General features: G+C 41.1%; 2 protein-coding genes across 3 annotated transcripts in view; one reads left to right on the top strand and one right to left on the bottom strand.

Annotated features, from left to right (window-relative positions):
* Positions 1 to 2,527: 2,527 nt before the first annotated feature.
* On the bottom strand, positions 2,528 to 12,104 carry MBD4 (methyl-CpG binding domain 4, DNA glycosylase). 2 transcript variants are annotated; one of them, XM_017505089.1, is made up of 8 exons: positions 11,662 to 12,104; positions 9,294 to 9,524; positions 8,018 to 8,880; positions 5,282 to 5,356; positions 5,070 to 5,204; positions 4,317 to 4,466; positions 3,724 to 3,827; positions 2,528 to 2,829 (listed from the first exon to the last, which is right to left on the bottom strand). In XM_017505089.1, exons 1-8 carry the CDS (start codon positions 11,748 to 11,750, stop codon positions 2,752 to 2,754), a joined length of 1,725 nt encoding a protein of 574 aa, XP_017360578.1. In that variant the 5' UTR covers positions 11,751 to 12,104; the 3' UTR covers positions 2,528 to 2,751. The 2 variants fall into 2 exon arrangements, with proteins under 2 accessions (XP_017360578.1, XP_017360579.1); XM_017505090.1 differs by having other exon boundaries at positions 8,036 to 8,880.
* The window catches only part of LOC108286944 (intraflagellar transport protein 122 homolog), a 77,950-nt gene continuing 70,225 nt past the window's right edge, over positions 12,007 to 19,731 (top strand). Inside the window, exons 1-2 of the mRNA XM_037730144.1 lie at positions 12,007 to 12,308; positions 18,891 to 18,957. Of these exons, the coding sequence (XP_037586072.1) occupies positions 12,136 to 12,308; positions 18,891 to 18,957 (240 nt within the window). The 5' untranslated portion in view covers positions 12,007 to 12,135. The remainder of the gene's footprint in view (positions 12,309 to 18,890; positions 18,958 to 19,731) is intronic.

Below are 19,731 nucleotides of genomic sequence, written 5' to 3'. Positions count from 1 at the left end.
CTGGAAGAGGCGGCGAGCCAATCCACGCCGTGCACAGTTCCGGGCTTGGTGAAAGGCGGGATTTCTTTGTTCTGCCCAGTGGCCCCTGAATCTGGTGTAGAAAGCTTCCAGTTTTCCCGTGAAGTATGGGACCTTCCGCAGGTCTCTATTATTTCTAGGCCTCAGTTTTCTCATGGGAAAAATAGGCCCTGCCTCCGCCAGAGGGTTAGGAAGAACCAAAGTGAGCTGTGGCCAGATAGAGGCAGGGTGTTTGGTACGTTCTGCCCCGCTTATGGCAGGGTGCCATAGTCTGGAGTAACAGAACCTGAGGACCGGAGAATACTAAACTCTTGAAATGTGCATCACCTGATAAACAAAATGAGGTCTATCCATAGGATGGCCATAAGAAAGAATGAAGTACATGCCACAATATGGATGAACCTTAAAATAGTATGCTAAGCAAGAAGCTAGACACAACAGGCCATGTGCTGTATGATTCCATTTATGTGAAATGTTCAGCATAGACAAACCTTCAGACACGGAAAGTAGATTAATGGTTGCCAGGAGATGGGGGTGAGGAATTGGAAGTGACTGCTAACAGGTGGGGAGCTTCTTTTTGAAGTGGAAAAAAGAAACACAAACTTCTGGAATTAGTGATGACGGCTGCACATTGTAAATGTACTAAAGCCATTGAATTGTACATTTTAAAATGGTTATATGGTGGCTTTTAGCTCAATTTTTAAAAAGTTTAAACACCTGAGCACTTATTCCTTTGCTCAGACAAGCTATCTTTGTGAGCCTCTCAACCTGAGACGGTTGCCATGGGCCACATTTACGCAGCACTCTTGCAAGCCAGGCACCATTTTAGCACATGTCTAAATTTCATAATTACAATCATTGTGTAAGGTAGACACCACAATCCCATTTTTCAAAGATGAGTTAACAGGTACAGAAGTCAGGCAACCTCACCTGCAAGAAAGGGGAAAAGCCAGGCCTATAGCCTGACCAACCTGGCTGTGTCCTGAGCTCCACTGGAGCAGAGCTCGCCTCCTGCATTCACACAGGCCCACTCTCCCCATGGAGATGCTGGGGAGAAGGGATGTGACCACCAGCCATGCCACAAAGCCACACCTGATACCCTGAGCTTGCCCCACACCCTCCAGCCCCAGCTAAGTCCAAGATTTCAGAGGTCCCTCTCTACCTTAGCTGCCATATTTGGGTGTCTTGTCCCTACATCTTACCCATTTTGTTCCCTTCCATTATTAGGTGCCCTTCTTTCTCTTTGTGAGGGTCTGTACAGAACTGTTGGTTATCTTTGTACCCCTCCTGAGCACAGGGCTTTGTACTTTGTGAATGCGACTTGGATGTTTGTTAAATGAAAATGCGATTAGAAATTATAAAGTGGATGTTTGCCTAGAGGAGAGGGAGGTGTGGCCAGTTTTCCTGTTCTCTAGTCAAAATCCATCCTTCTAAAACCTGACACTAAAGTGGAAACAACCAACTACCTCTGCATCACACTGCAGCCTGATTTGGTCCACACTGCCCTACAACAAAGGCAGTTTTCTGAACTGTTTATTTTTCACTTATTCAATCAATTTAATTTTGAAATTATACCTTAAAATGGTAGTTGCTAATTAAGACTTAATAACTAGTTTTTTCGCTTGGTTTCTTTCCAATAGTAAATGCTTTGGTATTTTAACTATAACAATACTTGTAATAAAAATGGCATAAGACTTATTATTTTCTTTTGAGACAGGGTCTTGCTGTGTCATCCAGGCTGGAGTACTGTAATATAATCATAGTTCACTGTAGCCTCAATCTCCTGGGCTCAAGTGATCCTCCCACCTCAGCCTTCTGAGTAGCTGGAACCACAGGTGTGTGCTACTAGGCCTGACTAATTTTTAAAATTTTTTTGTAGAGATGAGGGTCTCACTATGTTGCCCAGTCTGGTTTTGAACTCTTGGGCTCAAGCAATCCTCCTGCCTCAGCCTCTCAAAGTGCTAGAATTATAGGTATAAGCTACTGTGCCTAGCCAAATGGTATAAAACAACTCCAAATGGAAGAGAGATGAGTTTTCACAAAGGGACCAGGGTAAAAGGCATAGTGAGTGAGCTGAAATGGAGCAGCAGGCATATACTAACATTAGGTTATTAAATGGATGCTGGGATGGAATCTACAATTCCTAAGGGCCAGTGTGGAGCTGTCAACAATACACAATGCCAGAGGAATCTTATTTGTCTTTTAGAGTTAGCTTTTTAAAAAAATATGTATTTTTTGAGACAGGGTTTCTCTCTCATCCAGACAGGAGTGCAGTGGCATGATCACGGCTCACTGCAGCCTTGACCTCCTGGGCCCTCATGAGCTCAAATGATCCTCTTGCCTCAGCCTCTTGCCTCAGTACACCACCACACCTGCCATAAAAATATTTAGTGAGACCCTTCCTTTAGCAAGGTTGACAGAAATTTGCTTTGCATTATTGATAGTTTAGAAAGGTATTTTTCAACTTCTGACTACATTTCATTATTGGAAAAGCCATAGACATTTTTAAGATTGTTGTCAAATAATTTATTTTTTAAAAAAATCTCAAAACATGTTCAAGCACATTTGGTAGCAAAGATCCGCCGTGGCACACACATTAAGAAAGCACACACACTAGGCTTCTAGTTGGGCTAATTAAAATCTAAATGGCTGGAAAGGTGGTTGGCTGTACTGAATAATGCTTTTTTGAAGTGCAATGCTATGCATAACAGATGAGCTTGAAAACTGCAGAGTTTAAGACAGACTTAATTTTTCATGATTTTCCCAAAGCCAGTCATGATATTTATTTAATTTGTGGTCTTCAGGGTGCACCTGGAAGAAATGCAACGCATGAGGAGGCAAAGACCTTAATGTAACTTAGTCAGAAATATATATTTTTAAATTGGCTTTTTAAATGTTTGCTTGGGGACAGTACATTATGATAATATACGTAAAAGTTATAACCTTTAACCTCATGGGATTCATGAATGTTTTAAGTTATACCTTATGTTAAGGTAATCCCATAAAGTTTCCAAAGTACTGTCCAAATTACTACTCACCATGAACTGGAGTGTGAGGTGGTGATGACATGAGCCAAGTACCTCCCACTTTCCAGAAGGAGGTTATAGACCCTGAGAGGTTAAATGGTCACAATAGATTGCTCTGATGAAGCAGGGATAGGACCGTGGTCCTTCAGTTCAGGCTCAGCCAGACCTACTGGCTGAATGCAAGAGGGTGAGTCTCAAGCTGACTGGGCAGGACACCAGGCCACCCACCAGCTGCCAGGATGCCACCAGCATGAGGGCCGGGCATATTTAACAGGGCTGAAGTGGGACCTAGTCATCACAAAAGTAGTCTGAGACCACTAAGAGAAACCCAACAAGCATATATTCTAGGCCCAAAACTTCCTAATTTCCTAGAGTGGTATACTTTTGACAGGACGCTTAGAGACAGCACACAGATGGGGATGGACAGTAGCAGGGCCACAGACTGCAAACCACTGGAGATGAGTCAGAGGCCAGGCCTCTGGACTGGTCTTGTGGACTTGGGAGTGCCTACAGATCAAAAACCCCAAAATCCCATGCCACCCGCTTCCCCGCAGCCAGGAACAAAATCGGTTGTGACTGTAATAGCATTTGTGTCCAATAAATAGTTTTAACCACAATGGTGGACTTATTTTGCCTCAGAGCCTAAATGTACTGAATTATGGATGGGAGTGGGCCTCACCTGCTTCCACTCATTGACACAAAAAATTCGGTAAGAGTCGTTGCCATATTTACCAATCCCATGGAGTTCAATCGGATACTTCCACTGCTTTGTCAGATATTCATCTGAAGAATACAACAACCCACATATCAGGTCAGCTTCTAAAGACACCCTCCCAAAATGTGTGGTGATGGGGCAGGATGGAGAGAACAGCCGAAAGGGCAGGAAAGGCTCTTTCCAGGCAACCCCAGCTGTGACTGCTCTTCCTTCTGAATTCCTGCAGCACCCATATCATTAGCCAATTCCTAACCACTATTTTGTGCTGTGCTAATGAGACAGAGGTCACGTCCTTGAAGTCAAGAACTAGGCTTTCTGCTTCACTGACTTCTTCCCCTAATTCTGCTCACATGCCTGACCTAGTGTCGGGCAAAGATTTATTGTTTGGGTCAATGGGGGACTGTGATTTGGGGAAAGTGGGCTTTTTAAAATGCCTTTGGTGCTTGAGCTGAAAAACCTCCATTAATATAATATTTGAGGACATTAAAGTTTAAGGTGTGGCTCTCTTAAACAGGCACAACGTATTATGTTTTTCCTTTGGGTATGTGGGAAAGTACCTGAGAACTTGACAATGGTTTTTGCCCGAAGATCGTAGAGACCAAGAGGTTTAAGAAGTTCTGACACATCTCTCCAGTCTGCGTTTCTTGCTACCTCAGCTGAAGGGTACTTCTCCAGAAACTTCCAAAGCACAGGTATTGCCATTTTGCCTGGGAAGTAAAAGTAACTGTATGATTACAAGACTCCAGATGGGCTGATTTCACCTTCAAGTAGTTTCTCATCTAGAAATCTCATCCAGAGGGTTTTTAAAAAAAAATAAAAATAAAAATAAAAACCACTGGTGAGAAGCCATTATCTGAACCAGCAACCATTTCAGAATCGAATGCCAACACTGCTACTATATTGGGCTAGTAGTCCAAGTTATGCTGAAAACTGGCCTTGCATGATTAGCTTTTAAATAATCAGATCAGCAGATAATAAAAGTAGAAGCACATAGAACACAAGGTACATTCACTAAAAAAGATACTTTTAAATACACACGACAGAGGGTGGAGAAAAGTTAACTGATTTTCATTGGCGATCAAAACTAATTTGGAAGTCGAAAATAAATGAAAATCTACCTCTTTATTCTAAAAGATCTGTTGGATATCATCTAGTCTAACTTCCTCATAGGTGAAGAGCTTAAGGGTGAAGGGGGACTGCCTTATCCCAGGTGACACACTCAAAATGGACTTTGAAGCCAGGCCCCAATTCAGTGCTTTCTCCTTACCACACTGTCTCTACTAAGACAAAGATGATAATAATCCCCAAACCTGAGGTCCGATTGAGGAATATAGTAGCGATGAGAAGCTTCCATGGATCGTGAAAAAGTGTTTCTTGAACGAGATTAAAAGGTGACCGAGGAGGTGTCCATTTCTTAAAGACTTTACGTCTTGGGGGGCTAAGAGCTAAACAAACATACTGCATCAGAATGGAAAACCCAAAATAGAATTAGAATTCGCTGTTCTGATTGGGAAAGGGATACCTTCTTTGTTATATTTGCTGGAAAAATACAGGCTTGTTTTCCTTCTTTCTATCTGTGTTCGTGGGATGGTATCTTCTGAAAAGGAAAAGTGAACACTTTATTGAGTCTATGTTTAGCTTACAGGAATATTCAGGGATGCAAATAATAATATCAATGCTATTATAAATCATGCCAGGCACTACTCTAAGCCCTTCACAAAAATTACCCAACTAATCTGACTAATGACCCATGAACTTAGTACTATTTTATCTCCACTTTACAGATAAGGACATTGAAGCACAGAGGAGCTAAGTAACTTGCTCAAGGTCACACAGATACTAAGTGTCGGAGCTAAAATCCAAATCCAGGCAGTCTGGCTCCTCAGTCCTCACCTTTAAGCACTCTGTGACACTAGTTCTTTACGACTTACTTTCAGAGTTTATAGTATTGAAAAATTAAAAGCAATATGGAATATATTTAATTATGATACATTTGTATAACGCAGTCATTAAAATATTTTTGAGACACTATTGTGTATATTTTCCCATTAACTTTTAAGTGAAAAAGAGCAATGGTCTACACATGATCCCAATTTTATAAAAAGGGGAAATATATATAAATAAAAACAGAGAGGTTAAGAATGAAATAAACCAAAATGATATAACAGTTGTTGCTAAGTGCTAATTTTTCTTTCTTTACTTTTCTATATTTTCCCAAAATTTCTGCAGTGAATACTTACTTTTACATTTACCAAAAAAAAAAAAAAAAAAGGGAATCAGACAAAACAGAATCTACAGGAAAACCTACAATTTGAATCCTGGAGCATCTGAGACAACTACCTATTGAGAATCTCTATCTACTGGGAACCAGTGTTATCAGACTTCTCAAATTTCTAAAATCACATGTTAATACTCCTTAGCCATACCCTCTCAATTTGAGTATGAGTTAATAATACCTTGCATTTGTATAGCATCTTTTTCACTTCTCTTTTTATTTTACAGTATTTTTGATGTGAAAAACAGGACTAGTCAGGGTGGTTACCTCTATTTTACAGATGAAGAAACTAAGGCTTCGAAATTAAGCAATCACCCCAAAATGATACTGGGATTGACTATAAACAGGGACAGGTATCCAGGTCTCCAGATAATTAGACTAGTGTTTTTTTGCCATTTTACTTTGAATAGGTAAAGCCCAGTAGAGAGTAAAAAACAGAACAAAGGAAACTGCTCTGACTAGTTATTTGACAACCTTTTCTCTGGGCTCCTATAAATAATTACTAACTAGTCTCCTTTATGCCAAGTTTACTTGGCAATTTCTAGCTAAGCCAATGGGAATCTTTACTATTTCATGGGACACCTAGTAACGTAAGAGTACTTCATCTCATGATGAGAACTAGACTTTTTTTGTTTTTGAGATGGAGTTTTGCTCTTTTTGCCCAGGCTGGAGTGCAATGGTGTGATCTCAGCTCACCTCAACCTTCACCTCCAGGGTTCAAGTGATTCTCCTGCCTTAGCCTCCCAAGTAGCTGGGACTACAAGCATATGCCGCCATGCCTGGCTAATTTTTGGAGTTTTTGGAGAGACAGGGTTTCTCCGTGTTGGTCAGGCTGGTCTCGAACTCCCAACCTCAAGTGATCCACCCTCCTTGGCCTCCCAAAGTGCTGAGATTACAGGCGTAAGCACCGTACCCGGCTGAGAACTAGACTCCTTTAAGTATAGGATGAATATGCTATTTCCATCTTACCACAAAAAAGTATTAAATATTTAATTTGTCCATTTTGCTAGCAATAAATCTACATAAACCTCAAAGCTTTCTTTAAGAAGCTCAGTGCTCAGGATGCAGACTTGAAGAGTTCTTACACAGTTTCTAGGTATATATGGCCATCTTGTGTTAAAACCAGAGAAATTCCAGGCCCAGAAAAGACATAAAATCATGGGTAGGACTGGGAGCAAGAATCAAATCTAATCTACTTCACAAATGTGTCCAGGCTATTTCCCCACAGGAATTTAAGTACAATTATTATTCTTTAAAGGAGTTATTCATTATACCATAATGGCATAATGAATAACTAATACAGGGCTGCTCAAAGGTCTCCTTTTTATCTCTTATTCACTGAGGTATTATAAAGACAAAACTGCTAAGTTCTGAATTCTGTATTAAGAGCATATTACAAATAATTGATGAACTATGTGATTATACTTTTGAATTATTTAGAGCTCTAAAGCATTTTAGAGAAGCATTACATTATAATAGAAGATAAAAATTACTATTATATATACAAAATTATATTGGAAGTCACACTTAGCAGTAAGTGGGGTACGAAGAGAAGGCACCAAATATTCTCCACCCATTTATGTATATAAGCCTTCCCTAAATTTTTCACAAGTGAAGATTTTTAATTTTCCTTCAAGTTTTAAGATCATTGGCTGGAAAGAAGGTGGGAAGAAGGGAAAGCACTGTTGAGAAGGAGAGTCCCAGCTGCTGCCCCAGAAAGCGACCTCGGCAGCTGTCAACAGTAACACTCTCCTTTGCCATGGCATCATGACCGTAGTCAGCTGATTTTCTCTCTGCCATAGGAAACTGCTAGAAGATCAGTTAGATAAAGTATTAGGATAGACGGGTAGGAAGTATCTCATATTTGGCCATATTTCTTGGCTCTATTTTCCCACCTTAACCATGTACAGGCATGAATACGAGATGCAGGATTATAAATTCCTCATCACATAATGCTTAACAGTGCTTGAACGCAGTGGATACCTTGAAATATTTTCTCACCAGTAAAGTCTTTCTTGGTTGGTGGGCAGTTGTTGTCCATTTCAGAGCCATGTTTTAAAATGTCAATATGCAAATGTTCCTTCCTCGCCCCAACTTCTTCTACTTTTGTTTCGATTTCTTCAGATTCTAAAAAGGTATCCTCACACTTCTCATTGTGTTCTGCGTGTTTGGCTGAATGTAGTTTGTTTATGATGCCAGAAGTTTTTTGTTCAAAACAAAAATTTGATCCTGAACTCAATGATCTTTCTTTTACAAGGCCCTTTTCTTCGTTGGTCACACTGAGGGTCTCACCACATGCTCCAGCAACAGAAATGCAGAAAGTTCTATCAAGCTGACTTTCTTGTGCAACAGGCTCACTTTCAGCATCTGTTTTATTACACACAGATTCTCTTTTGCTATCACTTTGAGCAAAACCTGAACGGTTCTTCCTGCATCCTTTTTTAGTTTTCTTCATTGGGGTTTCTTTCAAAATTGTCACATTTCCTTTGGGCTTTCTAACCTTTCTGAAGTGCATATTATCAACATCCTCATCTTCTTTCAAGAGCAAATGAGTGGAAGTAAACTTAGAGAGTCCTCTGCTATCCTGCAACTCTGAACTACTTCTTGGCAGCATAAACACATCCTCTTTGCACTTGCTTCGTGTCCTGAGGTTCCGGTTTGAATTGTTACTTTGGTTTTGAGGATTGGATGTCAGGGCTGACATGCTGCATTCTTTATATCTTGACTTGATGCCCCTTTTAGAAAGTACAGTAAAATCAAAATCTTCTGGTTTAAGAGAAGTCTCTCCATTTTTGTGAAGATAATTAGCAAGTGAACTTTTGGATCTGAACTTCAGTCCTTGTGGGCTAGAAAATGATATTAAAGGACACTTACTGCTAGCAAATGGAAGGGACTTTTAAAAAAACTGGATCACATTTCAGATTTCTAATTAATTTCCAAATGTTGCCATGGGCATCTGTTATTTAAAAATGAAAAAGTAATAAACGGCACTTTTAAACGGTTTCCTCTGACAATATAAAATAAATTTATAAATATAACTTAAATGCAACCTACCCATTAACCATTCACAGTATGAGGGACAAAATGTATGTAATGTTCCCCAAATTACTTGATATAATTAAATAGCGACATCGAAAGAATAGAATCTGCAAAGGTTTTATGGTAAAAATATAAAGAAGCCAAGATTCCTACTATGCTCCCACTATCTGCCCAGACAAAATTATTTGGCTGTACTATCTTTACCATCTTATATACTTACCTGATAAAGTATACATCAAATCTTCCTGCTGTTTTACCAAATAACCTTTGCTTCACAACTCTTTCCCATCCACACGGGGCAGACTTATGGCATACCATCCCTGCAGTACCACCAAACTGAGCAGAAGCGATGGGTTCTTGTAGCAGGGGATTACATTCACTGCTTCTTTTTATCATCATTTGTTCCTCATCTTCTCCCACTCTTTTCAATTCCACAGTATCATCTTCCTTGCTGGAAAAATAAAGTCTAAGTGATTAACTTATTTAAAATTTATCTTCAACTGCCTGCTCAGTTTTAATCCATGACAATTCGGGAACCATACAGATTTTTCACATTAAAATGGAGGAGACTGGCTGGGTGTGGTGGCTCACACCTATAATCCCAGCACTTTGGGAGGCCGAGGCTGGTGGATCACCTGAGGTCAGGAATTCGACACCAGCCTGACCAATATGGTGAAACCCCGTCTCTACTAAAAATACAAAAATTAGCCAGGCGTGGTGGCAGGCGCCTACAGTCTCAGCTACTCGGGAGGCTGAGACAGGAGAATTGCTTGAACCAAGGAGGCAGAGGTTGCAGGAAGCCAAGATTGTGCCACAACTGAACTCCAGCCTAGGCGACAGAGTGAGACTCCATCTCAATCAATCAATCAATCAATAAATAAAATGGAGGATATTAAAGTCAGTATGGACCGGTCTTATGCTAGTATTTTCCTATCCTCTGAAAGCTTCCCATATGCTACAGCACAGGTTTAAAAAGTGTTGGAAATCTCTGCACAACAAACAGGTCAAGCTAGAAACTTTTTGAATTAATCACTGAGTAGGGCTATTATAAAGATTTCTGGGGTTACTTAGCATAAATTTGAGAATATGAACCAATAGCTGAGCTCTTAACCTGAGCTCTTAAGCAGCAGAAAATGCTTAAATATATCAGTCAGTCATGCTGACTTCTCTGCAAATAAGTGAGGTAAAGGTTTTACATAACGTAAAATTTCTGGGACAGAGTGTCTATCACTTTCATCAGATGTAACCCTCCAGAAGGTAAATAATTTCTGATACAGAATTTTTCAATCTTCTTCATTCTTGATCCTCATGGTAACCTTGTAGGTATAATAAGGTTTACTCTCAATTTGTTGATAAAATTGAGTGAAATTGATAACATGGACAGAAAGGTTAAATTACTTGCAAAACAGACACCAGAACCCAAGTCTACCAAATCTTGGTTAATACTTCTCCAACATACTATTATTGAAAAAAGTTGGCAAAGCAAGGTGGCTCATGCCTGTAATACCAGCACTTTGGGAGGAGGAGATGGGATGATCACCTGAGCCCAAAAGTTTGAGACCACCCTGGGCAATACAGTGAGACCCGTCTTTACAAAAAATGAAAAAAACAAGTAGCAGGGCATGGTGGCGCATGCCTGTAGTCCCAGCTACTAAGGAGGCCGAGGCAGGAGGATTGCTTGAGCCTGGCAGGTCAAAACTTCAGGGAGCTATGACTGTGCCACTGCACTCCAGCCTGAGTGACAGAAAAAAAAAAAAAAAAAAAAAAAAAAAAAAAAAAAACCCACCAAAAAAACAAACTAAAACTTCATTAAAGTTCCAGTGTGTCTTCTATGATGAAAACATAATTTAAAAATGTAAAAAAGAAAAATTTCAGTCAAATGTATCCTAAACTACAGCTTGTAAAAGGTGGTGGATGGTTCTGGAGAGATCATCTAACCCAACTTCTTTTCTACAAATAGGGAAACTATGCAAGAACTAGAATTAGAACCAAGGTTTTCTGTTGTAATTTGGGGTAAAATAATTTTGAGGAGCTGGATAGATCTTATGAAAGAATATTGTTTACAGTTTTAGAGATAAAGATACTGAAGCCTGGTGGAATCAGCAAAAACTCTTAAGAGACTGGGGCTCAAATCCCAGCTCTGCCAGCTGTATAAGTTTAACAGCAAGTTGCTTAACATCTCGAAGTCTCTGTAAAAAAAAACTGTAAAAAGGTGATGCCTCTTTCAAGGTAGTTCTGAGGATTACATTTTGAAAAAAGTAAGTAAATCTTAACCTCCTATCACACACGTTCTCAAATGACTTCCTAGGATCCTCCGACCCAAGCGTACTTCTTGCACAAAACCTCCCGGCTCCCCCCAGCTCCCTAGTCATCTTGGATGAGGAAGTCGGGCGCACCCCAGGGCTGATCCCACAGGAAGAAAAGGAAGAGCATCTGAGCTTCAGCCCCAGCTCCTAGTAACTGAACCCGTGGGCCTTAAGGTCTCTGCCGACCCTTTGTCAAAGGTTAGAAAGGCCCACACACAGTCCACTCTTCCGATCCCATTTTACAGGTGGTAAACTGAAGCCCGAAAGGGGACAATAACTTGCCGGAGGTCACTCGGCGGGTCTGGGAATAGGCGCTCACTAGAGGACACTGCAGGGGCAGCTCTGCGGTCCCCCAGGCTCAAGCTCTCCATCCCAGCCGTGCCTATCGAACAGGCTCCAGCTGCAGCAACTAGCCGAGCGCTACGACGCCCTAGATGTGGGGTGGAGTTAGACGTGAAACCTTCTCAACGCGCGGCGCTAGACTGCAACCGAGGTCTGAAGATCGCAAAAGCGCCCCGACACCGCGGCTGCTTTTCGGCCGCCCACTCGGCTACAGGCGCCATTTCCACGCTCCACCAATCAAATCCATGATTGAGGAAGACGCACCGCCCCACACGCCCCGACCAATCGCGCGCTCTCCGGTTGCGCCGGCGCCTTCTGGACTCCGGTTCCACCATTGCTTTTGCTTCTTTGCTCGCCTTCCCTTTCGGACTTGCGCGGTCGGAGAAAGGCGCGCTCGCGCGCAGCTTACTGCGCATGTGCGTTGCCAGGGGTAACGCGGGGAGCCAAAGTGGTTTGTGGAGTGGCTACTGTTACTGGTTACTGAGGCGGTTGCCGAGACTGTCGCAGAGACTCGGAGGAGGAGCCCGAGGCGTGAGGGAAGCCGCGATGAGGGCCGTGTTGACGTGGAGAGATAAAGCCGAGCACTGGTGAGGAGCGGGGCGATCCGCGAGGAGCGGGAGGCCGAGTCCCCGCGGGGACTGCGCGAGCCGCTGCAGCGTGTTTGAGGGGGTCAGCGGGCCTGCTGCCTGGGCCGAGGGCACTGAACCCCGGCTTGGAAGACTGCAGGGTCATCCTCCCACTCCTTGGCGGTTGGAGAAAATCCCGAGGTTTGGAGAGCGGCAAAGGGAGGTGCCACGCCTGTAGTGGCCGGTGGAGGCATCTCTGCCTTCACGGTTTGGCCTTGTCGCTGCCTTGGGCTCATCTCACACCCACGACACAGCACGAAGCTGCCCAAACTTCACAGTTCTTGCCACATCCACGTAGTGCCCATACTCTTGTTTACTTGACGTTTGTCTCTCAAGTGTCTCATTTATTTTATCTTGATTATAATTTCACATTTTACAAGGAAACTTTATTACCCCATTGTGAAAAACGGTGTCACTTGACCTAAGTGTAAGATAAAATCAGCGCCTCTTGCTCTAAGTGTAAAAGTAAAACCTAAAGTAGGGAGAAACAAAACTGAAGAAACTGTATCTAGCTATTGTTGCTAGGGAGCCTTTAAACTAGAGGTCTGAAGTCTCTAAAACTGGAGAATGGCAGGTATGATCAGAGAAGTGCTCAAAATGAGCATCAAACGCAGCCTCTACTAACTGGGAAGTTTGAAGCAGAATGACCTTGTCACCTTTTGATTCAGTTATTTAATATCCTATTCCATTGTTACCCCCTCAATCTGTCACATAACAGTCTATTTTGGCATGTCCTTACTTATTGGATAGGTCTCGGCCTGACTTTGAAAATCATTCAGCATCGTTGTGAAGCCTCTGTTTTGGCCACTGGAGCATGTTAGTTGTGTTGGTTCTGTGCATACTAAGGTCTTTCTCTGTGTAAAGCATGCTGTCTCTTCTCATCTCACACGGATATCCTGAACGTCTTCAAGGCTTATGTTGGAGATGGGTCCTCTCTTTTGTGCTTGGCAGTAGTGGTAGCTGACACTATGTGCCAGGCTCTGGCTAAGCACGTCATATCCTTTATCTTGTTGTCTCTTCACCAGTCTCTGAGGGAGGTACTATAATTTCCTCTATTTAATATATGAGGAAACTGAAGCACAGAGAAGGTGGATAATTTGCCAAGGTCACACAGTGAGTGGTGGAGCCAGCTTTCAAGCTCAGGTCTTCCTCACTCCAAAGTCAGTGCTCTCAGTCACTACATTAATTTTTCCTTATATTACAGAGGTGGCAAACTCAAATGTCTGTAGGAGACAGGCAGGTAACATAAATAGATGTTTATTTGCATCTTAAACACTAGGAATTGCGTATTTTCCCTAGGAATAGTCTTGTATGCTACACCCCATTTTTCTTGAAACACACAGCCCTGCCAGTGCATCTTTCATTTCTACTTTTAATAGAGATTTGAGTTTTTAAAAATTATTTTACCTTTATTATAAATGTACCTATAGCACAAGCTGATAATAGCTGGCAACTGAACATTTGGCTTCAATACCAGAGAGTAATAGAGAGTGGCGAGAAGTATGGCAAACTGCAGAGCTTGTGCTCGCCCTAAAAGGGGCAGCTGCTGCTCAGCTCCTGCCAGTTACCACCATGCAGGAATTTGGCCTAGTGTGCTTGGCGCTTCCTGTTTTTACCAGAAGCTAGAAATCTGGGTTTTTGTGTGAAATGGCCTAATTTTTAAATGTTAGCATCTACTCTGAAAAAAAATAAAACACCATGTGAGCCAAGCAAAACATTTGCTGGCTAAATGCAGCCTGATTTGCTCTGTTTTCAACCTCTGGCCTGGAATTTTGTTCATTTCTCTCTTGTGGTGCTTCCAGAATCTGTTTAGTGTAAGTTAATTTTTTAAATCTGTTTATTCCAGAAGTCTAATAAACCCTTTAAAGGCAATGGCTGTGTCTTACTCATTTCCAAATTATCCCAGAGCCTAGTCAGGTCAGTGGTGGTTGTTACTATGGATAGTAATAAAATATTAGAGATGTATATATATATATATAAAATGAAATACTATGGGTAGATGTATCATAAATGAATGAATAAGTGAGTGAATGAATGATGAACAAAGATTGGTTGTCTGGTTTTTGGCCCATTTCAGGTTTGAAACAACCTATTAGGATAAGGGATGTAGGGGTTCTATAGGCCATCAATCCTGATGGCTGCTAGATATACCAGCTGATAGCCCAGAATGAAAACAAAACAAAAAGCTAAAAAAATAGATAATAGTACTAAAAAAAATCCTAGATGTCAAAGATTAGTCCGCAACAACTAAACCAGCCATTGTCTCCCAATCTGCTCCTTCGTTTCTATTTTAACCTTTACATAGCAGTAGGAACTCTCTTTTTCAAGACCTGCTGCTGATCTACTTCTCATAAACCTAGAGTGATTCCCAATTGCTTTCCATGTCAAATTGTGCATTTTGCTAAAAGATCCTCCTGACCCTCCTCCCCAGTCTTGCAACATTAAAATTTATATTTTTAGGTTGAGCTGAAAACTCTATTTTCCTACCCAAAGATCCTTCCCTTATGCTCTCTTATTCTATGAACTCCCTTGTTTTCTCCCTTAAATTCACAGCTCCAGGTTTGTCTCAGCCAGGATGCCTTATTAGGCTAGCCTACCGTATTCTAGTCATGCTAGCATCTGCTGTAGCCATTCATGCCAGCAAGTATTTACTGAGTACTTGCTATAGGCCACATATCTTTATGCATGTTATGTTTAATCTCTACATCATGTGAGGTTAGAATTTTAATCTCATTTACAAATGAAGAAATTGAGAGTTAATGAGGTGACATTATTTGCCTAAGATTACAAAATGAGTTAAGTGGGGCTGGGTCAGATTATGCAGGAGTTGGAGAGGCACCATGGGACTTCAGTTTACAGTGAGGTGGGTGCAGGGTTGTCAGAGGACAATTTGCAGTATTCCTCTGTATCTCTGCAATGGAATCTGACAGTGTGTCTTTTGACAATATGTGTTTTTTATATAGAGAGGCAGGTGGAGAGAGAGAACCATCCTACAGTAGAGTAGACTGCCTGCAAATGAGTGAGCTCCCAGCCCTGGAGTGTTCAAGCAGAGCCTAGATGGCTATCTATAAGGAATTCTGGCCCTAATGGGGCAGTTGGACTGCATGACAAGGTCTAGAGTCCTTTCCAATTCTGAGTTTCTATATAAAGTAAATATAAGATCAATGTATATTTGTTGGCTGGGCCTAGTGGCTCATGCCTGTAATCCCAGGACTTTGGGAGGCCGAGGCGGGTGGATCATGAGGTCCGAAGTTCAAGACCAGCCTGGCCAAGATGGTGAAACCACATCTTTACTGAAAATACAAAAATTAGCTGAGCGTGGTGGCAGGTGTCTGTAATCCCAGCTACTCGGGAGGCTGAGGCAGGAGAATGGCTAGAAATGGTAAGAGGGGGGCTGAGATTGCAGTGAGCCAAGATCGCGCCACTGCACTCCATCCTGGGTGATAGAGCAAGACTCTGCCTCAAAAAAACAAAAACAAAACAGAAAAAAACACAACAGATTGCCTTGGTTTGAATTTTGGCTCCACTTCCATTCAGTAGCACTTTATTTTCAGGCAAGTTACTTAACTTCTCTGTGCCTTAATCTCATCTGCGAAACAAGTATATGGTTGGTTTGAGATTAACATGAGTTAATAAATGTAAATCATTTAAACAGTACTTGGCATATACAATAATACATGTGTTCAATAAATGTTAGACACTGTTGTTATTAAAGTATGAAGGTTAACAAATTTGACACACTCGGCAGTAATTGAAGGAAGCAGAAGGCAGCATAGCATGGTAATTACAAGCACAGACTCTAGAGTCAGACCTGAGTTGAAATCCTAGCCCTGGCACTTGCTAGTAGTGTGACATCAGGCAAAGTACTTGACCTCTCTGGGCCATGGTATCCTCATCTACAAAACAAAGTGATCATTCCTACCTCTGTCACAGAATTATTGTGGAGATGAAATAAAATAATACATTTTAAGAACTCAGCAGGTGCTGTTTGGAATAAGAGCTCAAAGTACTGTCACTGAGAGTGTACATTTAGGTTACTGACAAATTTGGTTTTTAAATTAGTGGTGTAAACCAAAAATAAAATTCAAACGCCCCCCACCCCCAACCATCTGAATGGACTTCCTCCTCAACCAGGGCTCTTTTAAAAATTTAACCTGAGATACTGTTTCAGGCCACGATGGAAATGGGGGTCAAATATGCCTCAGTATACGTCTCTGGCATTAACATCAACACCAACTTTAAGTGTGATAAGAAACATTTTACAAACTATCCTCTCTAAAGCCTAGTACCTCAAGGCTTCCTCTGCAAATAGTAACTTGAGTTGCACAATCCTTTTTCTTAACCCAGACATGCCTTTCTGTTGACGCCAGGACTTTAGATAAACATGACCAATTATCAACCAGAAAAATGTTAAATCTACCTATAAGCTGGAAGCCCCTTGCTTCAAGTTGTTCCATCTTTCTGGACCAAACCAATGTATTTCTTAAATGCATTTGATTGAAGTCTCATAAAACCAAACTGCACGCTGACCACTGTGGGCACATATTCTTAGGACCACCTGAGGACTGTGTCATGGGCTGTGGTCACTCATATTTGGCTCAGAATAAATCTCTTTAAATGTTTTACAGAGTTTGATTCTTTTTGTTGATATCGGCAAGTTTATCCTTTGCTAAACTTTTACTATAGGTTGGGTTTTGTTGTTTGTGTGGTTTTTTGTTTTGTTTTCCTTTAGCAACTTCAGCAGTAAGTACACCCTTAACAATAGTTTGTTTTGACAGGGCTTGAAATGTTTTTGACGCAGTCTTACTAGAGTCCCTGGAACCAGTGAAATCCTCTGCCTGGGCATTTGAGAATCTTTGTAATATGGCTCCAGCCCATTTTTCTAGCCTCATCTCTCCGTGTTGTAGCAGCATCTCGCACATAGCCAGATGTTTCAGTCAAATTAGATTATTTTAATTACTTGTGTTGATGAAAAGAATCAAACTGCAAAATATTTTAAGAGATTTATTCTGAGCCAAATATGAGTGACCACACCCCTTAGGAGGATCACAGAACATGTGCCCAAGGTGGTTGGGGTGCAATTTGGTTATATACATTTTAGGGAGGCATGAGACATCAATCAAATACATTTAAGAAATACATTGGTTTGGTCCAGAATGGTGAGACAACTCAAAGTGAGGGCTTCCAGGCCATAGGTAAATTTAAACATTTTTTAGCTGACAATTAGTTGAGCAACAAAAAGGAATATCTAGTTAAGATAATGTATTGTGGAGACCCATGTTATTTACAGAAGAAGCCTTTGGGTACTAGGCTTCAGAGAGAATAGGTTGTAAAATGTTTTTTCTTGTTCGTTTGTTTGTTTGTACCCCCACCCCCAACAGAGTCTTGCTTAGTCACCCAGATTGGAGTACAGTGGCACAATCTCAGCTCACTGTAACCTCTGCCTCCTGGGTTCAAGCAATTCTTCTGCCTCAGCCTCCAGCCTCCCAAGTAGCTGGGATTACAGGCGCCTGCCACCACACCCGGCTAATTTTGTATTTTTAGTAGAGACAGGGTTATACCATGTTGGCCAGGCTGGTCTTGAACTCCAGACTTTGTGATTCTGGAGTGTGAACTCCAGACTTTGGCCCCCCAAAGTGCTGAGATTATAGGCATGAGCCACTGTGCCTGGCCTCTGCTTCCCTATCTATGTTTGCAGCTCAATTTTTCAGGCTGCTGTTTGTTAGAAAAAATAATTTCTTGGGCTGCTTTTTGTTAAAGGAAAGTTCCACTGAAGACTCTGTTACTCTCACTATCTGCCTAAATAATTTCTTTCTAGCTCTTGTATCACTGTGTCTTCCTCCGTAGAATCCTATATGTTTTCGTGTATCTCTTAAAGCCTTTTATCAGAGTACTATTTTGTATTTCATTCAATCTAATAGGTCATTGATTATAATATACCACTGTTTTGTGTATCAATAAGAAAGCAAAAAATGCTGACAGTAACAGTGAAACATCAATTATGAGACACATCCTAACCTCAGAGGTGAGAAAATGTGAAACAAAAAATGTATGCTTTAGAATTGATGACACATGGTAGTTCTTTGTGAAAGTGTCTGATTCGCACCTGTCTGGATGGTAATTTCCCTGAGGGGAGGGAGAGACTATGATCCATTCATATCTGTTGGTGCCTAGCACCTAAGAGGGACTCAGTATCGGTAGATATACTGGCCCTCACACAGTCTCTCAGGTTGTCTAGTTTTCATGGTATTATTTTAAGAGTTAGTACCCTCAACTGTCGACCCTTTGAATAATTTTTTATGTCTGGCTTCTGGACAAGAGGAAATTGGAACAAAGAGCTAACTACTGAGTGGATCACGATTGAATGGGTTTCTGTGGTGTAGCGGTTAAATGGAATTTGCAACAAATGCACTTCTTAGTCATTCTTTTTCTCCTCAGCACACATACAGTGTTTCTTAATGGAAATAAAGTTTACTTTCCTGGCCATTAGCAGACTTCATCATTTTGGTTCCTAATTGTCTTTTTGTCTTGTCTCCTGTTTAGTATAAATGACATCGCATTTAAGCCTGATGGAACTCAACTGATTTTGGCTGCTGGAAACAGATTACTGGTAGGATTTTGTCTTAGTTTCCTCTTAAAAGTACTTCCCCCACCTCCTTCTTATAAGTACTTTGAAATTTGACCCTTTTGAGATAAAAAAGGCCAGGGTGAAAAAACCTTCCCTATTACTTTTTAATAGGGAAGGAAATGGTCTGTTTAAAACAGGCAAGTAAACTATCAGATAGGAAGCTGGGAATAATACCTCCTTTGGGATCATTAATCTTTCCCCTTTTACTTTGAGACACCTATGAAAGAGTTGAAAACAATTAATCACGATGCCTTTGAAATTGGACTGGTGTCAGTTTATATTTTGTCCCCCAGAAAAATTCAAGCAACAGGACTGAAGATGCTCTGTCCATGAAAAGTCAGATAGCCTGACCCCAACTTTTAGGCATTGGCCTGCCTAAACAATTCCATATGGATATTGTCCTATTTTTCATATTTTCAAAGAACATAAGCTCCCTCTGGAACCTATTCAGGTGTATAAAAGTAATTTTCGGAGAAACCCTTAAGTTTGACCTAAAAACCTTTGTATGATCTCTCCTTCTGCCTTACTTCCTCTTCTCTGTTGTCTCTAGATACGCAGACTGATTAATCTCCATTCTTTGTATGGTTAACTACATAATCTTAAAACATGGTTAAATTGTTCCGCAGACTTCTCTCCAGTGTAAATAATTCAAATCCTTTTAATTTTTCTTCATGGATTATTTTTTCCAACACTCTAACCTTTTTGGAAAGTTTTGCCTTGATTTCTCAGGTGGTGTATTTTTTTTTTTTTTTTTTT

This window comes from Cebus imitator, unplaced genomic scaffold, assembly GCF_001604975.1.
Source record: "Cebus imitator isolate Cc_AM_T3 unplaced genomic scaffold, Cebus_imitator-1.0 Scaffold332, whole genome shotgun sequence".
In the NCBI taxonomy this organism is placed as follows: domain Eukaryota; kingdom Metazoa; phylum Chordata; class Mammalia; order Primates; family Cebidae; genus Cebus; species Cebus imitator.
The sequence above is the reverse complement of the archived record's forward strand: the minus strand, read 5'-3'. Positions and strand labels throughout refer to the sequence as shown.